Raw genomic sequence first — 25,135 nt, forward strand, 5'->3', positions numbered from 1 at the left:
GGGTGGCTCAGCGGGTTAAGCGTCCAACTCTTGATTTCGGCTCAGATCATGATCGCACTGTTCGTGAGTTTGAGCCCCAAGTGAGGCTCCGCGCTGACAGTGTGATCAGCGCAGAATCTGCTTGGATTCTCTCTCTCTGCCCCTCCCCTGCTCGCTCTCTCGCTCTCTCTCTCTCTCAAAATAAATAAACTTTTAAAAAAAACACCTAATGAAAGACAATTTTCAAACAATGATTTGGCTGGTGTGTTATGGGATAACGAACATCAGTATTTTTCCAGTTGGTTTCATAAATATAAAAATACTTGGCCTCACATACCTCAGAGGCTGGCAAACTCTGGCTCGCAGGCCAAATCTAGCGCTCACCTGTTTTTGTAAATAAAGTTCTCCTGGCACCCGGCCATGTCCATTTGAGTATGAATTGCCTACAGCTGCTTTCGTAGTGCAGGGGCAGACGTGAGTAGTTGCGACAGAGACTAAGTAGCTCGCAAAGCCTAGAACATTTACTGAAATCTAGCCCTTTACTGAAAAAGTATGCCATCCTCCCAATGTGGATGAAATCACAAAAGTTCATCTCGTTTCCTTTTTGCCTAACAGGTTTCCTTTCATGGATAAGAGTATTATTTCTTTAATCTCCTAAACCTGCTTTCATGATAGAGCGAAGTCCCTCCTGGCTGGCTGCAGTCACGCTACCTGTTAGAAATCACAGCGATAACCAGCCAACCAAATGTTCTTTGGATCGGGGCCACCGTCTCTCAGACGGTGGTCCTGATGGACCCGGTTAGAAAGGCCTGCTGTGGCTGTCCCACATCTCCTCTGGAGTGTATCCCAGAGGTGCCTGCTTCTTCGCTGATGAGTGTTCTTGCTCCCTACAGCTCCCAACCCTCCCACGATTAGAGAAGAGCTCTGCACAGCTTCCTACGACACCATCACTGTCCACTGGGCCTCCGATGATGAATTCAGTGTGGTTTCCTACGAGCTCCAATACACCATATTCACTGGACAAGCCAATGTCGTTAGTGAGTATCGCATACCCTATCGATCTCTCTTTTGGGTGACTGTTTCCAGATAGATTGCATTTCTAAATTGAAATATCAAGGGAAGACAAGGAAAGAATCCACAGTATTTGTTGGCTGCCTTACCCCATTAAGATGATGGTATTCACTTGTACTCTGCTAGCAAAAATAGCTGGCCCAGTAGTGATGAAAATTAATGATCTCTAGCCAACCACATGGATGAATCTTACAAACATATAAGAGAAAGAAGCAGAAAACAAACAAAAGAATCCATGCAACACGAGTCTATTTATACATTCATAATTTAAAGATGAAACTATTTTGTTTAGAGAGGCCTATATTCGTGTAACAACTAGAAGTAGAAGTGAGGACGGTGGTTACTGCCCGGCTGGGAGGGGAGTGGCACATTGGGAAGCAATATATGGGGGGTTCGTGGGGTTAGCGGTACTTTCTGGGTGGGCGTTACATGGTTTAGTCATTGTATCATACGTTTAGTTTTATGTACTTTTCCGAGTGTTGTTTCACAATGTGAAAAAAAAAGAATTTAATAACATGGATAGGCAAACAATGCCAAACCCCACGTCCCCTTTGGAGGAGAGCAGGCCTATCATTTGAAATGCGAGTAACTGGCCCCCACCTGGGAAGAATTTCAGACCTTGCTCGAAACACGGAGAGGCCCCTCTCTCCCTGGGGCCCATGAGATATTTGGTCTCAGAGACAATTTGATTATCTCAAATCGCCCTGGTTGCTGGCCAGAGAGGTGATCACAAAGAAATCTCTCCTCCCCACCCCTAGTTATTTCAATTGAGTTGAGTAAATGGAAAAGGACCAGAAGTGGCTTTTCAGGGGAACAAGTTTGAAGCCTCTTTAGCAGATTAACATAGAGCATGTCAAAGTAGAATAGAATAGAATAGAATAGAATAGAATAGAATAGAATAGAAGCCACTTTTCAACAAAGAAGTGTTTTGAAAAAATCAGTATCAACTTAATGTGCTTTTATTATGTAAACTTCTTCTCGCTTCACCACACTGTTCTTTCCTCTGCACATGTAATTCTGAGATAATTCTGAGACGGGGGATGTTTAAAAAAGAAATGAGGTGTAGGATTAATTAAAAGCGTGATGGGCGATGACCCCCACCTCTGAGTAACTGAAGATCATGCCAACAAACGGACCCCCCGGGTTCCTTATAGTCTCGTTTCCCAGGCTTCCCTCCTCGGCCCTCTGACCCTCCACTCCCTAATTGGCCTGCCTTGGAAGCTTTATTAAAATCTTACCATTTTCCAAGAATGCGTAAGGGGGAAACCCATGAAACGTTGAGAACAGCTTTGGCCGGCTGCCTGGGAGCAGAGAGGAAACGGCAGAAGCGGCGGGTGTAACAGAAACGTCGTGGGGGAAATGACGGCCTAAGTCTCAAAAGAGAGTAGGTGTGGATCAGAAAGGTAAGGGGATGCCGGGCAGCCGCCTCATCAGGGACAGGCCCGTAGCGACGCAGAATGGCCAGGCGATTTCTGAGATATCCCCTGTGAGGCCTGGCTGGAGCGTTGAGCGAGGAAGGGGAGACGGTGCGAAATGAAGACGGAGTGGTAGAACCAGGACCCAAACCCACGTAGGTCTGGTTCCAGGAAGCACATGTTCTTAATCATCAGTCTCTGAATCCTAACCCACAGTAAAGGCCTGGACCGCAGAGGGCCACCCTGGCCACAGGGTGTTGGGTTTCCCCCTGTGGGCTTGGTGTCACGCAGAGCAGCAGCGCGATCAGATGGTCGGTGGGCAGCCATCTTCGGCAGTGCGGGCGAGGATGGAGCGGGACAGGGCGAAACTAGAAGCAAGAGACGCGACTGGGAGGCGTGTAGTAGTTCACGGAGACACAGATGACCAAGCCCTGCCAGTGGCACCAGCACCAAAGAAGTCAAAGGGAAGGGAAGATCATTCCAGAAAGACTTCACCTCTCACCCGTATCCGCGGGAAACACCATTACTATCTTCAGCTGTTGGAAGTGCCTTTGGGGGCAAGTCTCAGAGGCACAAGGATATCGGTGGTCCGCCATCATTTTGCTCTTCTTTTGAAATTTTCGATTCTTCTGGAATTGCTCCTCATCCCTAGCCTTGCATGCCCCGCTCCAAATCGTGAAGCAACACGAATTCCCTAAAATCCTCCTTTTTAGTAAGCAGTGCATGAACACTGTATAATAATGTATAAAATGTATCTAGTGAAAATCGGATGCTTTTCAATATGCCAGCCACCTCGGTTCCACAGTTACCCACTGGGGGGCTCAGTCGGTTGAGCATCTGACTCGTAATTTCAGCTCCGGTCATGATCTCACGGTTCGTGAGTTCGAGCCCCAAGTCAAGGCTCTGCACTGACCGTGGAGAGTCTGCTTGGGATTCTCTCTCTCTGCCCCTTCCCCCCTCTCTCTTTCTCTCTCTCTCTCTCTCTCAAAATAAATAAACTTAAAAAAGAAAAGAAAAGAAAAGAAAAATATTAAAAGAAAGAAACACGAAAGTTACCCACTACATCAATTCTATTTCACATGCTTCTTCCCTGTGGTCGTCTGTTCATAGACAGGCATATGCACATACTCACACACACATAGAAACATTTTTAGGGACGCACAAGGTAGCTTGCCATACGCAGCTCCTTGCCTTGCTTTTGTCACCCAGAATAATCTCTTATGATGAATTCAGCGACGACTGATTAGGGGCCTAAACTACATCTTGCAAACTCCCTCCACCTTTGCCGTATAACGTAAAACCACAGGACTGATAACGAGAGTAAGACTTTTGTCCTTTGCCATATTCTCTTGGTTAGAAGCAGGCCACAGGTCTTGCTTTACACAAAACCATGAATAGGATAGAGTGAGAATCATGGCGGCTACCCAAGAGCATATCCACCACAGCTGGTTATATCTTTCCTGAGGTGTCTTACATCAAATGATTATGAGCGTTTGGACAGTGCATAGAGCCTTGGCCTGCGCTGTCGGCCCTTTGTATCAACTGGCTTTTGCCAAACAGCCAAAAACCACAGGGCCTAAGGAGCATATAACAATAAACACGTATTGCTTGTGTGTCCGGAACCTGGTGGGAGTCCACTAGAAGGTCCCGCTGACCTTGGGGAGGCTCCATCATGGTCTGGCTGCTGCACACAGCGCCCTCCCGAGGTCCCACTCAGGCACCTCCTCCTGATGATCGCGGCATGCGGGTGGGAGGGCAGGCCCACTTGCCCACATGCTTTGCAAGCCCCTGCCTTTCTCGTGTTAGCTGATGTGCCACAGGCCAAAGCAAGGCCCAAGGGTGAGGGCAGGGTCAGAACACGAGGGCCTACAAGGTCCCATCACATAGGGGATGGATACAGCGAGGAACAACGAAGTGGAGCTGGAAGGCAGTCCACTCTAGAACCCTGACTCCATACCAGCACCCTCCTTCTCCATCTCCAGAAGGAAAAGAAGAGATGTGTTGCTTGAAACTTAGGGCTTCTCAGGTGACTGAACTGTGACTGACTTGGCTTCCATGCTGTGGGCATGAAAAATAATACCAGAAGAAGACATATAAGTGGAAGAGAGGAGAAAAGGCCATGCCCACAGAAATCCGACAGCAGCAACACTACTGAATTCAGAGCTTTATGCTCGGTGATTCCAGAGAAGGCATTTTGTTCCCTGAGAGCGGTAGCCACAAGAAAATCAATGGGAATGACATCCTGAAGATGATGGGCCTTGCTTATTTACTGCACGGGTGCCAAAAAGGCCATTGTCCCAGGACGGATGGAAAACAGGGACATTGCAGGTGCTCATCTAACCGGAGTACGCTCATCAGTTTGTTGGTATCAAGAGTTAGTTGTCTCTTGAATGTCCATTAAGCCAGTATAGTGAAGTCCTGAGGCCTACAGGATAAAATTGTAACAATGAAAGAATAAATTTAGATTAAAAGGCAATTGAGGGGCACCTGGGTGGCTCAGTCGGTTGAACGTCCAACTATGCTCAAGTCATGATCTCACGGCTCCTGGGTTCAAGGCCCACGTCAAGCTTTGCTCTGACAGCATAGAGCCTGCTTCAGATTCTCTGTCTCCCCCTCTCTCTCTGCCCCTCCCCCATGCGCGCACGTGCTCGCGCTCGCTCTCTCTCAAAAAAACCCTATTAAAAAACATTTTTAAAAGGCAATTGAGATGCAAATTAGTTTCTTCTTAACTATTATACATGTTTGTAGGGACTGAGAGAGAGACCTGGATTTGAATCCCAACTTTGGACCTCACTAGCTCCATAATTTGGGGGCAAATTATTTAACGTCCTCTGAATCTATGTCCTCACCTGTAAGAAGAGGTAATGTTTTACCTTCATGTGGTTGAGATAACAAAAGTATAGGTCTTAGCCTCGCGTTTGCCACCGTGTTAGCACATAAATATTCAAAGTTGTTATTCGTACGAAAACATAGACTGCAGTCACCCATCATTGCCTTTTTGTTTTTTAAAAAAAGTTGGGGCGCCCGGGTGGCTCAGTCGGTTAAGCGGCCGACTTCGGCTCAGGTCATGATCTCACGGTTCGTGGGTTTGAACCCCGGGTCGGGCTCAGTGCTGACAGCTCAGAGACTGGAGCCTCTGCTTCGGATTCTGTGTCTACCGCACCCCCCCCAACTCCCGCCCCCGCCCCATGTCCCTTCCCTGCTGGTGCTCCGTCTCTCTTTGTCTCTCAAAAAGAAATAAATGTTAAAAAAAAAAAAAAAACTTAAAAAAAGCAGCTGATATTTTTGGTCATATGGGAAAGGTCCGTCGTGACATTTGGATTATCTACACAATAACATTTTACAGAATCGTCACGTGAAAGCCCTTCGCTGAATGTTGTCTGTCCATCTGTCCGTTTGGAGGACCGTTTGGAGGAATATTTTTTGCAGATGTCACATTGAATGACAAGATCTAATAGTAAAACTGTACGGAAAATTCGAAGGCATAATGTTCCCAAACTGGTCATGGAATCTTCTACTGCCTGTAGGTCATTGGTGCCTTTACTTGTCATAATAAATACTAGTTAATTGCCCACAACTGACTTTGGTGAAGGAGAACTAGATAATATCTGTGCAGCTTTTAATCTTATAAAAAGGCTCACCCTAATCAAATTCATATATTCAAATGCAAAATTAATGACGCTATTAATTTTTTATTATGCATTTTTATTAACAGACTGACGACTACAGATGTAAATGAATTGCTTATTAATAAGTAGATATGTATTTAATTTTGCAACGTTTTTCATTTTTTTTTCCAGAACGACTTCCCATGCACCATTTGCAATCCTAAATGGGGCCTTTTCCCAGCAGCCTGTTTTTATTATTAGCCAAAGTCAAAAGATGCATTTCTCCAAGTGGTTATGGCAAAGCAGTTATCTGTATTTAATTAATTTTAGTCACTTTGAAAACATTCGTGCAAGTTATTAAACAGATAGAGAAGGAGGAAAAGAACGTACGCTTCTGTCCAATCTGTTAAAAGAAACAAAGGATGTTAGCAGCCGGTGCACAGCCTCTCAGAAGGGTGTTCGTGTTGCGTTATGTTTTATACATAATGTTTTACTGCAAGATGACAGTTGCTATACAAGGCTCTGAAATCCCAAATGTAATTAGGATCTTGTAATGAGCGGCATTATGTGGGGAAATGCTTCTGACCCGTTGTGAATGAGAACAAAATGTATAAAATTGAAAAACTCAATTAAGTCTCATTATGAGCTAATTATCTTCCAAGTTCCATTGTTGTTTTAATACTTCAAGCTGAATTCGAGAAGGTGAATGCTGGAATATTCTCAAAGATGATTGAAAACGAATTTGGAGAAAAGGGAAGTTTCAGTCAGGATGGTTACATGGGTGTTTCATAAAGAGGTGAAGAAAACGCGGTCATCAGCCCCAACACAGCGGGCTATCGAGGCAGAGAGATCTGGCCCTCGGCACCAAGTACAAGAAGTTATATGGTGCTGGCACAAGGCCAACCCTAGCAACGCAATAACCGTGTACTCCGAGGCACCCCACTTACTCCAGCCCCCTAAAGAAAATGGTCGATGTTGCTTTCTTAGCATTTTCCATCAACTCCTCGATTATTACCCCGGCAATAATAATAACAGCAAGGTAAGGCTAAACAGGAACAGTGAGTATTCACAAAAGCAGATTGTCCCCGTGAAAAGCTATCCGATCACATTTGACTACGCCGTAAACATTTTGTTCTTTTAATATTCAAGGGGGAAAAAATTAGTGACCTCTTCAAAATAATCAGGATAGTCAGGCTCCCTTTTCTGTTCAGGAAATCGTTCTGAAACATTAAATCTTTTCTGTCGGGTTAAGACTTTGGATTATAGGCCAAGATGCTTGTTTGTCGCAATTTCAGACATCTGCTTTAGGATGTGGCTGAAAGTGTTCTCCCACCGCATCAAGCCCAGCTTTTCGGTTGTAAGTGATGTAAAGTTTATTGATGCATTTTCACGTTGGCTTTGTTTAACCACAATAGTCACTTTACTGTAACATAAGGCAATTAAACGGGACCAGTGTAAAAGCAGTGACATTGATAGGACTCTCATTTGATTCTCCTGAGTGCTGTTATGTTCGTTCGTGTTTGACTGCTTGTTGACCGAGGTCTAGCCATGTGAGTGGATGATCCTAGGCAATAGAAAAGCTCGTTGTCTTTGTTTTATTACTACCGTAAGATTATTATTAAATGTCTAAAGTGAGTTAGACAGGCTCCTTTGGGGCCCAGAGCTCAGGGTTCAAAAATGACCCTTTGGTTGGATCAAAATCTCTTATCTGGCCTTGCCACTATCCAGAAGCATTGAGTTTCTTGCAGCTACATTCAGGGGAAAGGTAAGGTTGGAAAAGCATCCAAAGAAATAGGTGGTTAAGGAGAGTCCCGTGTACTGAACCACTTATGCATGTTTTCCTGGGTCTCACGCAAGTGAGAATCGATAGGAGAACAGAGGGCTAAGAGTTAGGGGGAAACTGCGGGAGAGGTGGCGGCCAATGGTGCCTTCGTTGTTAGTCACCACATCTCCGACACACACTCAACCAACCCCTTCTGTGAGTCTCACATTGTCCCCTTGCTTTGCGCTGGCTTTATCAAGTCTGGCGGTCCTCCTGGTGAAATGTTCACAGGTGGAGATGAAAAGAGGTGACAGAAAACTCACAGGGTCATACATATCTATGAGTCACTGAAGTGTGTCTAAAAATACTATGCACCCAAGGTACGAACCATCCGAGGTGAAATTTCACACTTGACAAAATACTTTCAAGGTTCCTCCCAACTGTGAGATTACCACGGACACTGTTTAGCTCCAGGGTTGGAGCAAAGCATTTAGTAGGATTCAAAGACAGATGTCACGGGGCTGTGAATACCTTGGAATGCTATGCAAATATTTGTGGGTTGGTATGGAAATGCACATGTGACTTTCTTTCTTTAGAAATGTTTTATTAGATTCTCAAAGAGGTGAGACCAAAAAAGATGAAGGGATTGCTTCTTGGGATTACGGTAAGGTATAAGTTGCCTCAAGATCAAAAGAACTAACCCTTTGACTTGCAAATCCACTGAAAGGGAAAGAGTGGGGGTGGGGGGAGTTGGGAGCCCCTCAGGAAGTGGAGGGGCCCAGCCCTCTACCAAGAAATGGTGAAGGAAATTCACCAGAGTCAGGAAACTTCATGACAGCCGGTCGCCAGAGGGCTGGGGAAAGGTTCTCTAGAGCGAGTGGAGATTGATGGGTGGAGAGACGAGAGTTGGGCCCAATACCAAAGAGATGTTTTCCGCATCAGCCAGCTGCAGTACAAAACGGGCTTCCTTTTCCCTCCATGTTCTTCCAAGCCTCGTAAATCCTCCGCCCGCCCCCCAACCCGCATCCTGCAGAATGCAGCCAGAGCTCGGCTCTGAAACCAGCCATGCCAGGGAACGCAGCTGCTCAAAACTCCCCGTGCCTGCCTTTCTAAGAGCCGCACTGGGCCCTGAGCTGCCCGCTCCAGGGGTCTCTCAGGGACCGTGACTCCCGAGCTGGTTAGTTACGGCCACACTGAGTCTGGAACGCAGACAGCCCGGCTGATCACTCTCTTGGCTGCCCTGTGTGAGGCTGGGCCGGTCTCTGCTGGCCTCCCTCGGGCACTGGCTGCCAGGAGAGCTGTGCCCTGTGTCTCTCATCCTGCCGCGATGGGCAGACTATCTGGGGTATGTTCTCCCCATGGCGAAGACAGAGGCCCGAGGGGTCAACAGAAAGTCTCAGGACCTTGTAATGCCTGCTCTTGGAGCTGGCACATCGCCACCTCGGCCTCATCCCAGTCACACGGCCAGATTGAAGGCCGTGTCCTAAGGAGCGAGCCACTGCGAAGTCACTCAGGCCTGGATCCTAGGCAGGGTAACAAATTAGAGGCAAAAATGCCACCTATTACATCTACGTTAGTGCAGTCGGCCTCTCATCCACGATGAGGAGGTCTCTTCTCACCTCCCCGAGTCTCATAATTGATGAGATGCAAATTGTAATGATTCCTGTAACGAGAGCGTGAGGTGAGGGTGCAGAGAGTGGACCCGGCGAGAGCTCGCTGCTTTCTTTACGCCGCCCCGGCCCCTAACAACGCATCGCACATGCGTACGTGCACGAGATACCAGACAGAACCGCCTTTGCTGCTTCTATTTACCCTGAACAGAATGTCCAATACAGTAATTTTTAATGCTTTTTTTTCTAGTTTATTTATTTATTTTGAGAGAGACAGAGACAGCATGAGTGGGGAAGGGGCAGAGAGAGAGAGAGAGAGAGAGAGAGAGAGAGAGAATTCCAAGCAGGCTCCGCACAGAGCGTGATGAGGGGCTCAAACCCACGAAACCGTGAGATTATGACCTGAGCTGATACCAAGAGTCAGAGGCTCAACCGACTGAGCCCCCCACCCCCAGCTGCCCCACAATATAATCATTTTAATGGGTTTTTTCCATTTAGAGCATGTGATAGGAGTATATAATAATAAATGCAGGTTGATCACCTACTGCAGGCAGGAGACTGAGCCCGCGAGCGTGTTAGCCGTCTCCCCCAGAAATGACACGGCACTCCATTTCCGGTTCAAATAACCCCGAATTACACAGACTTGGAGTTATGCAGATGTCGCCCCACACTTGTACCAAAGCACTACGCCGTGTCTGCTTGGTCTTGCAGGTCTGTGTAACTCTGCCGATAGCTGGATGATCGTGCCTAACATCAAGCAGAACCACTATACCGTTCACGGGCTGCAGAGCGGCACCAAGTACATCTTCATCGTCAAGGCCATCAACCAGGCAGGCAGCCGCAGCAGCGAGCCTGGGAAGTTGAAGACAAACAGTAAGTGCCGCGAGCTCAGCCGAGCTGTCGCCCCGCGCCCCCCGCCCCCTCCTCTCAGCTGCCTCGGTCCCCCTTTCTGTTCCTGTTCTCTGCCTCCGGCATTGCCGACAGCCTCAAGAAGCAAGTAAAGAGCCAGTGTGGAGCGGTGTTGTTTGCATCAGACATTAATGGGGTTCCAAAACTGACTCGACTCCCTTAAGGGCTGTGAGTCCATCAATCTCTCTGCACTTCAGACTGCTCATTTTTTTAAAAATTGTTTTAATGGTATTTTTGAGAGATAGAGACAGCGTGTGAGCAGGGGAGGGGCAGAGAGAGGGGGAGGCACAGAATCTGAGGCAGGCTCCAGGCTCTGAGCTCGCTGTCAGCACAGAGCCCGACACGGGGCTCAAACCCACGAACTGTGAGATCGTGACCTGAGCGGAAGTGGGACGCTCAACCAGCTAAGCCCCCCAGGCGCCCCAGTAGTATCGTTTTCCACAGCAGAAGAACAAATGAACAGCTCTTTCTTCAGGAATTCTTTACTTTACCCCAGATATCTGTCTAGGTCTGTGATTCTCAGTCAGAAGCGATTCTGCCCGCCCCGGGGATATGGAGCGATGTCTGGAGACATTTGGGGTTGTTACAACGGGGGCGGATGCTACTGGTATCTAGTGCTTAGAGGCCAGGGATGATGGGAACCATCCCGCGCCGCACAGGACACAACAAAGAAAGATCTGGCCGCTACATGTATCTGGTAACACCGTCGCCTCCCTCTCTGTCTCTGCCCACATGTGTTTTGTTTTATCCTCTCTTTTTTTCCTATTTTTGATCTAGAAATATGTTCTATAACATGGAGTTTCTTTGCCCAGGACCTCCCGAGAGAAAGCAAATTGGAGTGTGTCAGTACAGCGCCATGTTAGAAGGTTGTCCGCTACTCAATAGGAACAGGGAACTGCTTTTCGAGGGGAACCCTCACGTACCCCAAAGCCTTGATTTCGGTGGTCAAAGAACTCTATTTTTCCCCAGACATAGGTGCCTAAGGCACATACTCTTAGTCACTAAGCTACTCTCTCCTCTCCGTGTTTCTGCCGGTAAAGGAGGACATGTTTTTAGAGATTGAGTAGGAACAACAAAAGAAGTAAATACCTACACCGAGGTTAATCCTGTAGACTGTATCTTGGCAACGTCTTATTTGTGCTGCATCAGTTTAAAATAGTAAACCTTAAAGATAATGTGTTCATTACACGTAGACAGATAATGTCATCTTCTAGTTCTAGACATGCAGTCATTGAACAGATGTTAGCAAGTTCTACACGAGGAGTTGGCAGGCTTTTTCTACAGGCTGCCAAACAGTAAATATTTGGGGCTGTGCAGGTCAGATGGTCTCGGTCACCTTCCGCTCGTATCCAGCTCTGCGACTGTAGTGCAAAAGCAGCCATAGGCTCCACATAAATGAATGGGCATGGCTGCGTTTCAATAAAACTTTATTGACAAACACAGGCAGTGTGCTGGACTTGGCCCGCAGGCCATAGTTGGCCAAACTCTTCCGTGTGCGAATATTACAGTGAATTGAATTCTTTCATATAAAGTAAATGATTAATTTGTTCCTTGAACTAATTTGTCTGCATTGAAGCAAAATCCTTTGACTTGGACAGAGCAGGTGATGGTTTGTTTGAGAAACGCAGCTGAGGCACAGGTGGAATTTGCTCGCTGAGGGTGCAGGGGTTGGGCCTGACCTAGGCTGGCATGATCGTGAATGTGTAGGTGAAGGTGTGAGCTGAGACGAGACAGGATACATCTCACCATTATGAGGCCAATCTTTCTTTCTTTTTTCTTTCTTTTTTTTTTAATGCCTATTTTTTAGAGAGAGAGAGAGAGATTGAGTGGGGAGGGTCAGAGAGAGAAGGAAACACAGCATCCGAAGCAGGCTCCAGGCTCTGAGCTGTCAGCACAGAGCCCGATATGGGGCTCGAACTTGTGAACCGCAAGATCATGACCTGAGTTGAAGTCAGACGCTTAACTGACTGAGCCACCCAGGGACCCCATGAGGCCAATCTCTCTGGTGGCTATAACAGTCTGATATTCCTCACTGGAAGAAGACCAGAACACGGCCCTCATTTTCAGCGATGGCAGCCTTTATGAGATTTCCTCCTAGTCTGCCCATTAGTGTCCACTTATTTTTACATACATTCTGTCTTCCACGTTTAAAAGTGGAAACATTTTAGAGGGCACCTGGGTGGCTCAGTTGGTTAAGTGGCCAACTTCGTCTCAGGTCATGATCTCACGGTTCATGGGTTCGAGCCCCGTGTCGGGCTCTGTGCTGACAGCTCAGAGCCTGGAGCCTGCTTCGAATTCTGTGTCTCCCTCTCTCTCTGCCCTTTCCCCGCTCGTGCTCTGTCTCTCCCTCTTTCTCTCAAAATAAGATAAGAACATTTAAAAAAAAAAGTTGAAACATTTTAAGCAAAACTATCTTCATGTTCTTCTTGCCTTAGTTCATACTTCATCCCTAATAGTTGCTGGTGTGATCGCTCCTGAGGACGTTTTTATTTCACAAGACAAGCTGAAATTTAAACTACATGGGTAATCCAGCAGGCCTTACAGCCTCTGAGAATGTCCATGCCCTGATCAACACTTGAAGATTTTCTCAGCTCCCCCTTTAACCTTTTCTGTGATGGGGACAGAAATCTAACATGGGGCAGCAGACCACAGCCCACCAGCCAGATTTGGCTGTCTGTTTTTATACAAAAAGTTTTATTGGCACACAGCCACGCCCATCCTCATACCTCTTGTCTCTGGATGCTTCCGTAACACGACAGCATTGTTAAGCATCCACCGAAGAGACCGACCACATGACCAGCAGAGCTGAAAATACCTATCCGGCCTCTCACCAGAAAGATGTGCCGGCCCCTGATCTAAAAGGATTTCAGAGGTGCCAGTGTCATCCAAGTGGCGGCTGGAAATCCTCTGCGCGTGACCTAACACGCCTTCCCCCAGGCCCTCAGTGTCAGGTTCTCAGCAACATCATGTGTCGCCACAGCAACTTCCCAAACTTTTCCAGTGGCTTCGGGGTCGGGACATCATGGTATTTGCCTCCTCTCGTAACTCATTTCCGGCCTTTAGAAGCTTGTGCCCGATGTGGTGTCAAATGGCGGGCGGTTCTGCAAACCAGGGTTAAATCCTCAAAGGAGTGACAGCAGCCATGACAAGACGTTCAGGTGGGACTCTGTCAAGGTTTTCTAGTGGTTCGATCTTCAAAACACAAATGTGATTAATGAAATAGAGAGGTAGAGAGAGCCTTATTGTATATATTTTTTTATTTCATATTTGTTGAATTATGTGTTCACACACACACACACACACACGTATAACTCAGGAGTAGAAAACACAGGTGTTAGGATCACGGTTTTTTTTTTCCTGACCTTGTTGTGGGCTGAAAAATACACATTTCTTTTTTGTTTTTAAAGTTTATTTATTTACTTTTGACAGAGAAAGAGAGAGCACAAGCAGGCGAGAGACAGAGAGGAGACACAAAATCCAAAGCAGGCTCCTGGCTCTGAGCTGTCTGCACGGAGCCTGATGCGGGGCTCGAACTCACAAACCCTGAGACCATGACCTGAGCCGAAGTCGGATGCTTAACCGACTGAGCCACCCAGGCGTCCCCCAAGTACACATCTCTATAACCATTCTGAGCTCATGGGAATAATTTTTAATTTTCAACAATTTCGGAATAACATAAAGCCTATAGAATATTCCATCTGCCAAAATCAGCCATCTTGATTTCTTTGGTTTCTGGTCTGAAGTCTACTGAGCATGAGCCACATTTTAAGCTGGACTGAATATGGGAATGGTTGAAAATGAAGTCTTCATTTTCTCCTTCCTTTTGGGACGCTGTTTGTCCGGTATGTTCCTGTGCTGCTTGGGTCCAGCTGGGACCCATGATGATAGCTGTGGTTGAGCCCCGGCCATGCTACTGTTGAGTCCTTAGGTGTAACAACTCTGGATCCCTGTCTCGGGACTGATGGGAAAGGAGGTCATGAAGGCAGGGACACGTTCGTATCCACTGTTTTACGGTGTTTTTAAAATCTGATTCGGAAGAGACATCCTTGGTCGTGTCAAAATTAACAGTCCTTTTCTTCTTCCTCTTTTTGTTTTGTAAACTCGTTCCCAGGCCAACCATTTAAACTGGACCCCAAATCTGCACATCGGAAGCTGAAGGTGTCCCACGACAACTTGACAGTAGAACGTGATGAGTCGTCATCCAAAAAGAGCCACACGCCTGAACGCTTCACCAGCCAAGGGAGCTATGGTGTCGCTGGAAATGTGTTCATTGATAGCGGTCGGCATTACTGGGAGGTGGTCATAAGCGGAAGCACATGGTAGGCAATTATATCTATCGTCGTCCCGTTATACAAAAGGCACGTCTTACGCTGTACTGTGTTGGAGCACTCATCCATACCAGAGCCCATCTTGAAGGATAATACGCAGAAAGCTTTTTTAGTCTTTTGTTGCTATGGTAATGCTGCATAACAAGCACCCCGAAGCTCAGTGGCTTCAACAGTAGTCACTTATTATCCCTCACTAACCACGCACATCCGTGGGTTAGCTTTCAAGGCTAATCCCAACCGGGCTTTGCTTCAAGCTGCAGGTTGGATCTAGGTCCGTTCTTTGTGTCTCTTCATCCTCTTTGGACGCGAGGGACACCCAGGCCATGTCTTTCTCAAGGAGCCTCTGCTTACATTACCGTCTGCTAACTTCTGATCGGCCAAAGCCAGTCACATAGCCAAACCCAAAGCCAGTGGTCTAGGGAAGTGTATTCCTCCCTTGGAGGTGAGAGGAGGGAGTGAATATCTGCAAAGGAGTCATCTGATCTACCATTCAGCCAGTAAGGAACCCAACTGGGTTTAAGTCCATCCATTTTTTTTAAATTTACTCCACAAATTGCAGCTAAGATGTTAGAGTCCTGGTCCCTAGGAGAGCTAGTATGCTGATACTGCTCTTTCATGCCTTAAAATGCGAGTCAGCTAATTATAGCCCTTGGGCCCCAGGCCTGTTTTTGTAAATAAAGTGTTATGGGAACACGCCCGTTTTTTCCACGTTGTCTATGGCTGCCTTTGTGACCCACAGCAGAGTCAAGCAGTTAAGATCAAACCCTATGGTCCACAAAGCCGAAAATATGAACTCACCAGCCCTTTACCGAAATCATCAGCTGATTCCTACTCTAAAACACTACTCTTTGACTTTTAAAGAAACTACTTTCTGTTTCCCTGTACGTTTTGTGATTCTGGACTGGGCCGATTACCGCAAATAGCCAAGAGCCGAGAGGAGCCGAGAGGGTGAAACAGTGATCATGGGCTGGAAATTGCTTCCAAAGGTCCGTTAGATCCAGCACAGTGCCCTCAGTCCAGTGAGCTTTCTAAACCTAAGGTGTCTGTCGGGCAGGGCGTGGTGTCCGCGCTCGGATTAGTTAACCTTGCCCAGTTAATCTCACAAAACTGACCTTGTCTATTCCACAGCCACAGACTGCCCCCCTCACTCGGGCTGGCCGTCTCGCAAACACCTGTTGGCTACTGCTGAAAAAGGGAGCTATTTTATTTTTATTTCACCAGCCTTCATCTAGCATCACTGTGCCAGGCGCTGGTCTAAGCATTCTACAGACGTTAACTCATTCGTTTGTCCTAACAGCCCCACAAAGGCAGGGGCTGGTATTCCCACTTTACAGATGAGACGGCTAAGGCACGTGCCCATTGGCACAAGGTCATAAAACTCAGAGAAGGCAGGGTTCGGAAATCTGCAGGGTACAAGCTCTTACCCAAGGGCTCACAAGCATTTCTGTAAAGGGCTAGAGAACCGATGTTGCTGGGTTTGGAGGCCAGATGATTTTTATCCCAACAGCTCGACTCTCCTGTTGTAACAGGAAAGCAGCCACGGACCATATGTCCACGAATGGGTGTGGCGGTGCACAAATAAAAACTTTATTTATAAAAATAAGCAGAGGGCCAGATTCGGCCCATGGGTTATAGGTTGCTGATCTCTTTCTGCTCTTAACCACTGTGCTGTGTTTCTGAAACATTATAATTACGCCAGGGCTTACAGTGGCGTGTTTGATGAGTAAGAGCTTCAACCGTGCATAAAAAGAAACACTTCAAATCGGCATAACTTGAAAGGATGAGTATTATGAAGGTGCTGGTTTTGAGATAAAGATGCTAAGACACATTGTGTCTGAAGTGCCTTGCAGTGTTGTTACAAGTCCACAGAAGTCTAAAAAGTGAAATCATAAGCTTGCGTATCTCCTTTCTCCCAAAAACGGTACCTGTACTGGCCAAGCAAGTAGGTTTTCTTCCGTCGTGATCCTCACAGTTCTCTTTGCCCAGAACATTTTCCTGTTCCAACATCCTGCCAGAGGATAGACGACAAATCCTTCCCCCCAACCCCCCTGTTCGGCTGTGGGCCAGACTGGCATTTATAGGTTTTAGCTGCACTGGGGCAAGATAAAAGCCCAAAGGAAAATACAATGAATTTTTGCAGGTGCAAAGGAGCAAACATTCCTAGTTAATTAACGTGCTGTATTAATCTGGGACAGAATCCAGTGTCTAAATAATTACAACTCCATTAATAATTATTTATGATAAATGATACCTGATCATTATGATCTCATTCCCATTGACGAATGGTGCGGGAAATTCCACCAGACCACTTGAGTTATATAAACACAGATCGGTATTACCTTGAAAACACCCTCCAGATGTCAAAACCAACTCTTGAGGGGGGGAAACGTCTAAAATTAATTGCCACACTTTGGATCTTTACAAACCGGATTGTGTCAATGTCAGAAAAATTCTTATGTAGAACGTAGTTCAACGTTTCCTGGAAGGTGTTAGAGAGGAAGGGGTGACCCATATGATCAAATGCTTGTGACGCCTTGACTTGCACCAGCTAATGACACATATATTTTCTCGTGAAATATAGCCCTGACTTTCAATTAACATGTATGTTATGATCCCTGCGATGGGGCATGTTAACATTGCTCTGAGAAACATAATTTTTATACTTTCTGAATTCTCCAAGTCTCACTGCGTAACTTAATGGAGCATTACCTTCTGCCTGCACCTTTCAAGCTCGATGGAAATACGTACATAGTTTTACAGATTAATGATAATATAATGATATTTTCCTTTGCTTAATGGACTATACACGTAGTTATTTTCTTACTCTCTAATGCTGTTAATGTGCGCTTGGTGTTTTATGAAATGGTGTTAACTAAACATGGGTTCACGCAAGGATTACTGGGCCAGAAGTCAAAGGGGAGGGAGCAAGACTCTGAATTCTGCTCCTAATTTTAACCTCCGTGTTTTCCCATTTGCTAAATGAAGTCCGTCATACCTGCCACAGCTACTTCACAGCGGGTTCAGTTAAGGTTCAGCTGGGAAATAAAACGTCAAAGTTCTTTAATAAAACATGAAACTGGTGTGCGGCAACATGAAGGGAATGATACAGGCTCCGCTATTTTGTGATGCAGACGCAGGCTCCGAGTTATCTGAAAAATGGAAACGGTGTCTGCCGGGGCATAGAGAATGTCTTTAGGGGAAATACTCAAAAACAAAACAAAAACCTTTCCAGAGTGTCTCAGGGACGTAGGGTTCAGCAGAAAACCAAAAGTCAATCAAGGAGGAAGGGAAGCAGGGGCTTACTGGGACCCTGGGAGGGCTGGGCGTGTGCGTCGGGGATGAGCTCTGTGTGCCAGAAAGCTACCAACAGCCCAGAGCCAGGTGTACCTGGGAGTTTGCCAGAAGCTCCCGCAAACCTCACCCCTGCTCTCTGCTGTCTGGAAAAGGGCATTTTCCCCACCTCTTAGAACTTCTGCGTCTTCTGCAAAGCCGTCACGGTGGCAGGACCTCCCAGCCTCCCACTGGTAAAGGGATTCTGGGAAATGCAGCCCCGGGATTCCCCCCCGAGATGCAGAGCAGGATTGGCAAGAAGGAAGAGAGGAGGCCAAGTCGATGGCAGACAGGCTGGTACCCTGGCCTTAACTGATCATCAATTCCATCCTTTTTTTAATTCAGTGATAGTGTGTTATATTCATTTTTTTTAACACAGCACTCTTACTGAAAGTGATCGTATTTTAAATCCAACACGTGATTTTCAAAAGAATGTCACTTTATCAAAGTCCAATGAAGTTTTTTCTGTCCGTACTAGGTAAGGTACCATATGTCAATATCCACTTAGACCGGCTTCTGCTATAACATATTAAAAGTTGGGCCATGAAGCATTTGTTCTTTATTAAGAATGATGAGTTTTGTTTATCGTAATAACTGAAATATTGCAAATGTTGTGGAGGCATACCTCAGCAGGTTAAAAAGAGATTAAGGAGCTTAGAACATTGTAGAAAGAATCCTCAACTTTTTTGGAGCAGTTGAGAGTACATTTATTTATTTATTTATTTATTATGTTTTATTTCTGAGAGAGAGAGAGACAGCATGAACAAGGAAGGGTCAGAGAGAGAGGGAGATACAGAATCTGAAACAGGCTCCAGGCTCTGAGCTGGCTGTCAGCACAGAGCCCGATGCGGGGCTCGAACCCACAAACCATGAGATCATGACCTGAGCCGAAGTCGGACGATTAACCAACTGAGCCACCCAGGCTCCCCCGTTTATTTATTTTTGAACTTTTATTTATTTTGAGAGAGAACGAGCACACGCAAGAAGGGGAAGGGGAGAGATGGGAGAGAATCCCAAGAAGGCCCCACACTGTCAGCATAGAGACCAACTCCGGGCTCAAACTCACAAACCGTAAGATCATGACCCAAGCTGAAACCAAGAGTCAGGCGCTTAGCCAACTGAGCCATCCGGGCGCCCCAAGAGTACATTTAGAATAACCAGGATATCTAGCTCTCAAAGACATTCAGAACTTTTTTAAATGTAGTAGGAAATTAATCAGAAGGGCTTTTGGCCGTGATGAATCACATAATTTCTGGTGAGGGAAGGTATGAGAGAATGTTGTTTAAGTTTGGGGCCTTTTGAGTCATCCTAGGTTCAAGTTCTGATTCTGATACTTAATTAGTAATGTGTTATTGAGCAAAAAGAATAGAACAGCAGTTACTAAAGATTCCTTGCCAGGCCTCGTGCCCAGAATTTTACATGTATTCTTTCCTTTACTCCTCAAAATAACCATCTGAGATGGAGGCTGTCATTGCCCTTGTGTTACAGATGAGGAAACTGGCACCAGGAGAGGACAAGGAACTTTCCCTGCAAATGAACATCATTCTCCGTGCTTGCCTTTTGCAAAGTGTGCTTGAAGTCATGGGAAATGACAGACATGATGCCAGTTGAAAAATTCAAAGTAGATCAGGGGCTCAGTCCGCTAAGCGTCTGGCTTCGGCTCATGGTTCGTGGGTTCGAGCCCCGCGTCGGGCTCTCTGCTGACTGCTAACTCAGAGCCTGAAGCCTGTCTTCGGATTCTGTGTCTCCCTCTCTCTCTGACCATCCCCTGCTCATGCTGTCTCTACCTGTCTCTCAAATAAATAAATAAATAAATAAATAAATAAATAAATAAAACATTAAAAAAATTAAAACAAAAAAAGAAAAATTCAAAGTAGGTCAAAAGGGTTGTGCTGTCCAATATGGTAGTCCTGAGCCACATGCAACTATTTACATAATTTAACTTAATGAAAATTAACTACATATAAAGTTTGGTTCCTCAGTCTCAGCAGCCACAGTTCAAGTGCCCAGTAGCCACATGTGGCTCGTGGCTACCATATTGAACAGAGCAAGACATTTCACTCATTGCAGAAAGTTATGTTGGACAGCACTGGTCTAGAGAATTCACAGTGCAGGTCTTAAGGAGTGAAAAGAAAGAAGGAAAGAAGGGAAGGAAGGAAGGAGGGAGGAAGGAAAGAAAGAAGGAAAGAGGCAGCAAAACACAAAGTTCAAATCCTCATATAATGTCTGAACTACAAACAGGAATATGAATAAATACAACAGCCCATTTCCACCCACCGTGTGTCTGGGAGCGAAGGAGATGAGGAACACCTGTGTCAGGGCCCTTGCCAAGCTTTCACTGAAGAGCGAATCAGGTTCTCGTGACCCCGGATAACCATAGAAGGGATCTAGCACACCTGTGCCACACACCTCATCGTTCTCGTTGTCACTGTTTTGTTTGTGCAGGTATGCCATCGGCCTCGCTTACAAATCAGCCCCGAAGCACGAGTGGATCGGCAAGAACTCTGCTTCCTGGGCGCTGTGTCGCTGTCACAATAACTGGGTGGTGAGACACAACAGCAAGGAAACCCCCATCGAGCCAGCCCCCCATCTCCGGCGCGTCGGCATTCTGCTGGACTATGATAACGGTTCCATCGCCTTCTACGATGCTTTGAACTCCATCCACCTCTACACCTTCGACATCACATTCTCGCAGCCTGTGTGCCCCACCTTCACGCTGTGGAACAAGTGTTTGACCATTATAACTGGCCTTCCGATCCCAGACCATCTGGACTGCACAGAGCAGCTGCCGTGAGCTCTTGGCCACGTGGAGCTGATTTCTGGGGGATTAAAAAGGGCCGTGGCCACCATTTCAGGGACAGAGAAAGCACAGGCTTCCAGAGGGTGATTAAGTCTCACCAAAAAGTGTCCAGAAATCAGCTAGGATAGTTCTCCAAATAGGCGATTCTCCCCCTTTGCTGTCTTTTGTATTAAGTACACGCTTTAATAATTTCTTCAAGGTTTTTTTTTTTTTTTGTATCTACAGGAAAATTTATAGATTATTTATAAAAGAAACATACCCAGAATTACAACTCTTAGAAATTATTTGAGTTTGCACATTAAGAAGCCCAGAAGCTTACGGGCTCTTCACAACAGCCTTCGTTTCGTCACACTCTGTGGGCTTGAGGAAAAACTCTTGTGGTTTTGTGTGCGTATCCACCTCCTCACATCCTCATAGCTCCTACCAATTCTGTTGTAGGTCCTGTTGCCTCAACAGCGCATACCAGAATACGGGAGGATCTTAAAAGCAAAAAATAGTTTTGAACCTAGTAGGGCAGTACATGGGCTTTCTTACTCTGGTTTATTTTGAAGTGTTTTAACTGTGATGTCAAAAACTTACTGGTTCAACCGGAATGGAGAGCAAAAGAGAGAATTGAAAGAATTGACTCTGGAGCTTGGACTCCGCCATGGCCCAGTCTGTCATCACCCTCCAATGGCTGGTGGGGTAATGTCGGAAAGAAAGGTTGTGAAGCCTTCGGCCGTGTGTGACCTCACCTCTCCCAGGATTCAGGATTCTGGGAGCATGTTGAGAATTGAGATTCCGACTGAAAATAGTCTCTGTGAATCCTACCGATTTTTCAAAACGTCAGAGGCTGATTTGTCTTTGAGCAGAAGTAGGGTTCTGTTTCATGACATAAGTCTGTTTCCTTCTTCCTCTTAGTAGTATCGTGAGGCCTGTGACATTGCTTTACTACATTTAACAGCTGTCCTATCTCCCTCTCTCCCAAATCATTTTTCTTTGCTTGCTGGGGCTGAGGGAATAAACATTTCCTATTACAAATGGCAGCACCACTTTGGACTGACTTTGCTCTCCAGGACACATGGCCCTGACTGTCTCTACCACGTCCAAATATAACTCACCCGAGAAACACTATTTATGAGTTGGTAATGACAAGGGACGTTGCAGAAAGTACTATTTACTAGTATGCGTGCCTCAAAAGCTATAAAAAGACTTTTATTAAACATCTCGAAAGATGTAGAGGACCCTCTGTGTTCTAGTATAGTTTGCTATGGAGTTGTAAAACAAAAAACAAAACAAGACAAAAAAACAACAACAACAAAAAAAAAAACCACACACAAAAAAATCAAACTCGCTACTGCCACGCTGGAGACTGCTAATAAAACCAGCTGATAAGCGGTTGGGTGGGATTCTGGGCATGCGGACCTGGTAAGCTGGAATGGTCCATGAAGTAAGGCTTTCTTAAGCAGTCCTTGGACTTGGACCAGGAATCTGGCATTGGTTCTATCTTGACGAAGGGCATGAGATCTAGAAGTCATTTCATTTGCTAACATATTTATCTGAACTACGGGGTTGGCCATTTCGACCGAACAGACTGATGAATTTAAGCATTGTCTTCAGCAATTTTGTTTTTAACCAGATCAACCAATTGTCACCCTGAAATCCGTCCACAGACCCACCGTTTCAGCATCACATCACATGATTGTGAGCCCGGAACCCGTGGGCCACATCATGGGCGTTTCTGTCCCCTTCACGGGCAGACGCTCTCTTTTCTTAACAGATAGAGTTTATATATTTACTATATTATTTATACCCAGATGAATATTTTGATAGCTACTTAGGACAATTTCACCTCTAACAGATGGACACCTCAACGGAAAAAAATTAATCATTCTCTGGAAACTTAATGGTTTTTTGGGTTGTTTTTTTTTTTACAACATAAAAATAATGTGTTTTTGCCTTCCCTGGGCAAACTGAAAGGGTTGTAATTTTTACATACTGTTTTGGTAGCTGGATAACGGATATTTTAATGCACTTTGTACACCAACAGGTTTTAAATAAAAGGGTCTAAAAGTCAGCTTCTGAGTTTTTAAAATGGTTGCCAGGTACCAGTAGATGCTACAGTTTGCCTTATGATGTTCGTGTAAAGCATTTACGAGGACGATATTTCTGTGAATATAATGTTTTACAACATAAAGAAGTTACTACTCAAATTTTCACTGCAAGCCATTTAGTTTATGTTTTGGCTATTTTTATAAGGACAAGAGGGACTATGTTATAATTTGGTTGTGGAAGTCTCACTCTTTGCTAACTTAAAAACTTTGTGGATAGTAGCAGTTACTATTTCCATGTTCTCCTATTTACAGGAAAATGTGTATATGGTGAAAGGCCACCGTGTTTCCTTTCGTTACTGTAATGGTGTAGAAAAGATTTCCATGTGGATTTTTTTTGAGAGTCTAAAAAATATATGCTATAAACATTTGCTGCAGTACAATTCTTTCAGTGGACTGGGGTCACAGTATTTTGTTTGTGAGGTCCATAGCTTTGCAGGAAGCATTGCGTTACAGGGGAGAAAGATGGCGGCGCCACTTAAATTAATACAACCAAATTGATGCAGCACCGACCGAGGCCTGCCGGGTCTGACGTCGTGGGTGTGTGGACAGGTGCTGTCGCCATCTTGAAATTCTTAATAAATTGTGAATAAGGGGCCTGAAAATGCATTTTGCGCTGGGCCTCAAATGTTATGTAGCCAGTCCTCATACCAGAACTCAGGAACATGGTACCTCTCTTCCTGGTGGATACAAATGAAGAAACCTGGATCCAGTGTCCAAGGTGGCTGGCCGTGTCATTCGAAGAGGAATCGAAATGGATTGAGAGGAGAGTGGGCGCGGGTAAAGATTTTCTTTCCAGCTTGAAACAAAATGACTTCAAAAACTGACTGCAAATACTGACGATGATGATTTTGGCTGGAGAGAGGAGATGACCTGATGACGAACGGACAATTTATCACGGTACTGGGATGTTGACCCTGAACTTGCCAAGGAACTGAACCAGCACTGTCCAGTGAGCGTGGGATTCCGCTTCGGCTCCAGGCACGTATGCGGTGCCTGAAGAGACACGCGCACGTGTGCTCGTGTACATGTGCTTTTGGTGTTGGGAAGTTGATGATCTGGTCTACCCTTATAAAATGTTAAGCAGGAAGCAAAAGGATGTTTTTGAAATAGTGCTTTTCACTATTCAACAAGGGGGCGATCTGGCAATGCCTGGAGGCATTTTTGGTTACCCCAACTTGGGAGAGGGCGCTACTGGCATCTGGTGGGTAGAGACCAGGGATGCCGCTCAACTTCCTACAGTGCACTGCACAGCGCCCCCACCCCCCACCCCAGCCAAGAATGATCCGGGCAAAATGTCAGTGGTGCCGCAGGTGAGAAACTCTTGCTCTTCGGAGGTTTTTTTAAAGCAAAACTCTCACAAATCTGTTTTGCTTCTCCTGTAATTGATTCAATGCCTGATCTATCCAAAAGAAAAGAAAAGGGGACACTTCACTGCAGAAGTTTCACTGCAGTGACTCCTTCAGTTTAAGAAATATTTACAAAACCATTACAAAAATCTGGAACCCGAAAGGCAGTCCAAGCCTGTGTAAACGGGAATCCAGTGATGTGTCACAAAGATCTGGATGTGATTTGCTTAGTTTGGAAAGGCAGAGTGGACTCTGGCCCGCCCCTTCACCTGCACAAATCCAGTCCCTGGTGCTTGAGTCACAGTGCCACGCCCTTGGCCCGGACTGTTCTCTCCATTGCTGTTGCTTTCTGGTTCAAAATAAAATCCTTTTTGTGGTTCCAAGGCCCTGTGTCTTGCCTCTCTCTCTGTTGCCTTTTCATCATTTTGTGTTTTCGCATGGTCTCCACAGATACTTATTCAGCTTCTGCTGGGGTTTTGAACTACTTTGCAATGTACATTTCCTTTTCTGCCGGAAACTCGACGGTCCAGCATCCCACTGCTCTCCGTTCAAAATGCAGTTACTTTACACGCCTCGAAATAGTCCCTAGGAAATTTTTTAAGACACAATAAAACCTATACAGGAGTGGAGATCCGGAGCAAGAAGGGCTTGATTTCGAGTCTTCTAGATGGGGGGGAGGAGGGGAGGGCAAGAATGATTGGAACAGAGGAGTGAGGCTCTTCCGGGCACGAGCTGCAACAAGTCTATCCCCAACCCCATCCCGTGGCCCCAGGACTTGACCTTGTCTCGTTAGAGGTGCAGGCCCTTCGATGGAAGTCCGTGCTCTGCCGAGTGGTTGGGGGTCCAGCGCTTCAGCACCACCTGTGAGCTGGGTAGAAATGCCT

General features: G+C 45.9%; 1 protein-coding gene across 5 annotated transcripts in view; it reads left to right on the top strand.

Annotated features, from left to right (window-relative positions):
* MID1 (midline 1) overlaps window positions 1-24,634 on the top strand; it is a 157,272-nt gene extending 132,638 nt beyond the window's left edge. For all 5 annotated transcript variants that reach the window (XM_039234265.1, XM_039234266.1, XM_039234264.1 and 2 more), the window contains exons 7-10: window positions 873-1,016; window positions 10,157-10,318; window positions 14,466-14,673; window positions 20,458-24,634. In XM_039234265.1, coding sequence (XP_039090196.1) covers window positions 873-1,016; window positions 10,157-10,318; window positions 14,466-14,673; window positions 20,458-20,806 — 863 coding nt within the window. In that variant the 3' untranslated portion in view covers window positions 20,807-24,634. The remainder of the gene's footprint in view (window positions 1-872; window positions 1,017-10,156; window positions 10,319-14,465; window positions 14,674-20,457) is intronic.
* The last annotated feature ends 501 nt before the right edge of the window (window positions 24,635-25,135 follow it).

Source organism: Hyaena hyaena, unplaced genomic scaffold (genome assembly GCF_003009895.1).
Source record: "Hyaena hyaena isolate Hyena2069 unplaced genomic scaffold, ASM300989v1 scaffold_85, whole genome shotgun sequence".
Lineage (NCBI taxonomy): Eukaryota > Metazoa > Chordata > Mammalia > Carnivora > Hyaenidae > Hyaena > Hyaena hyaena.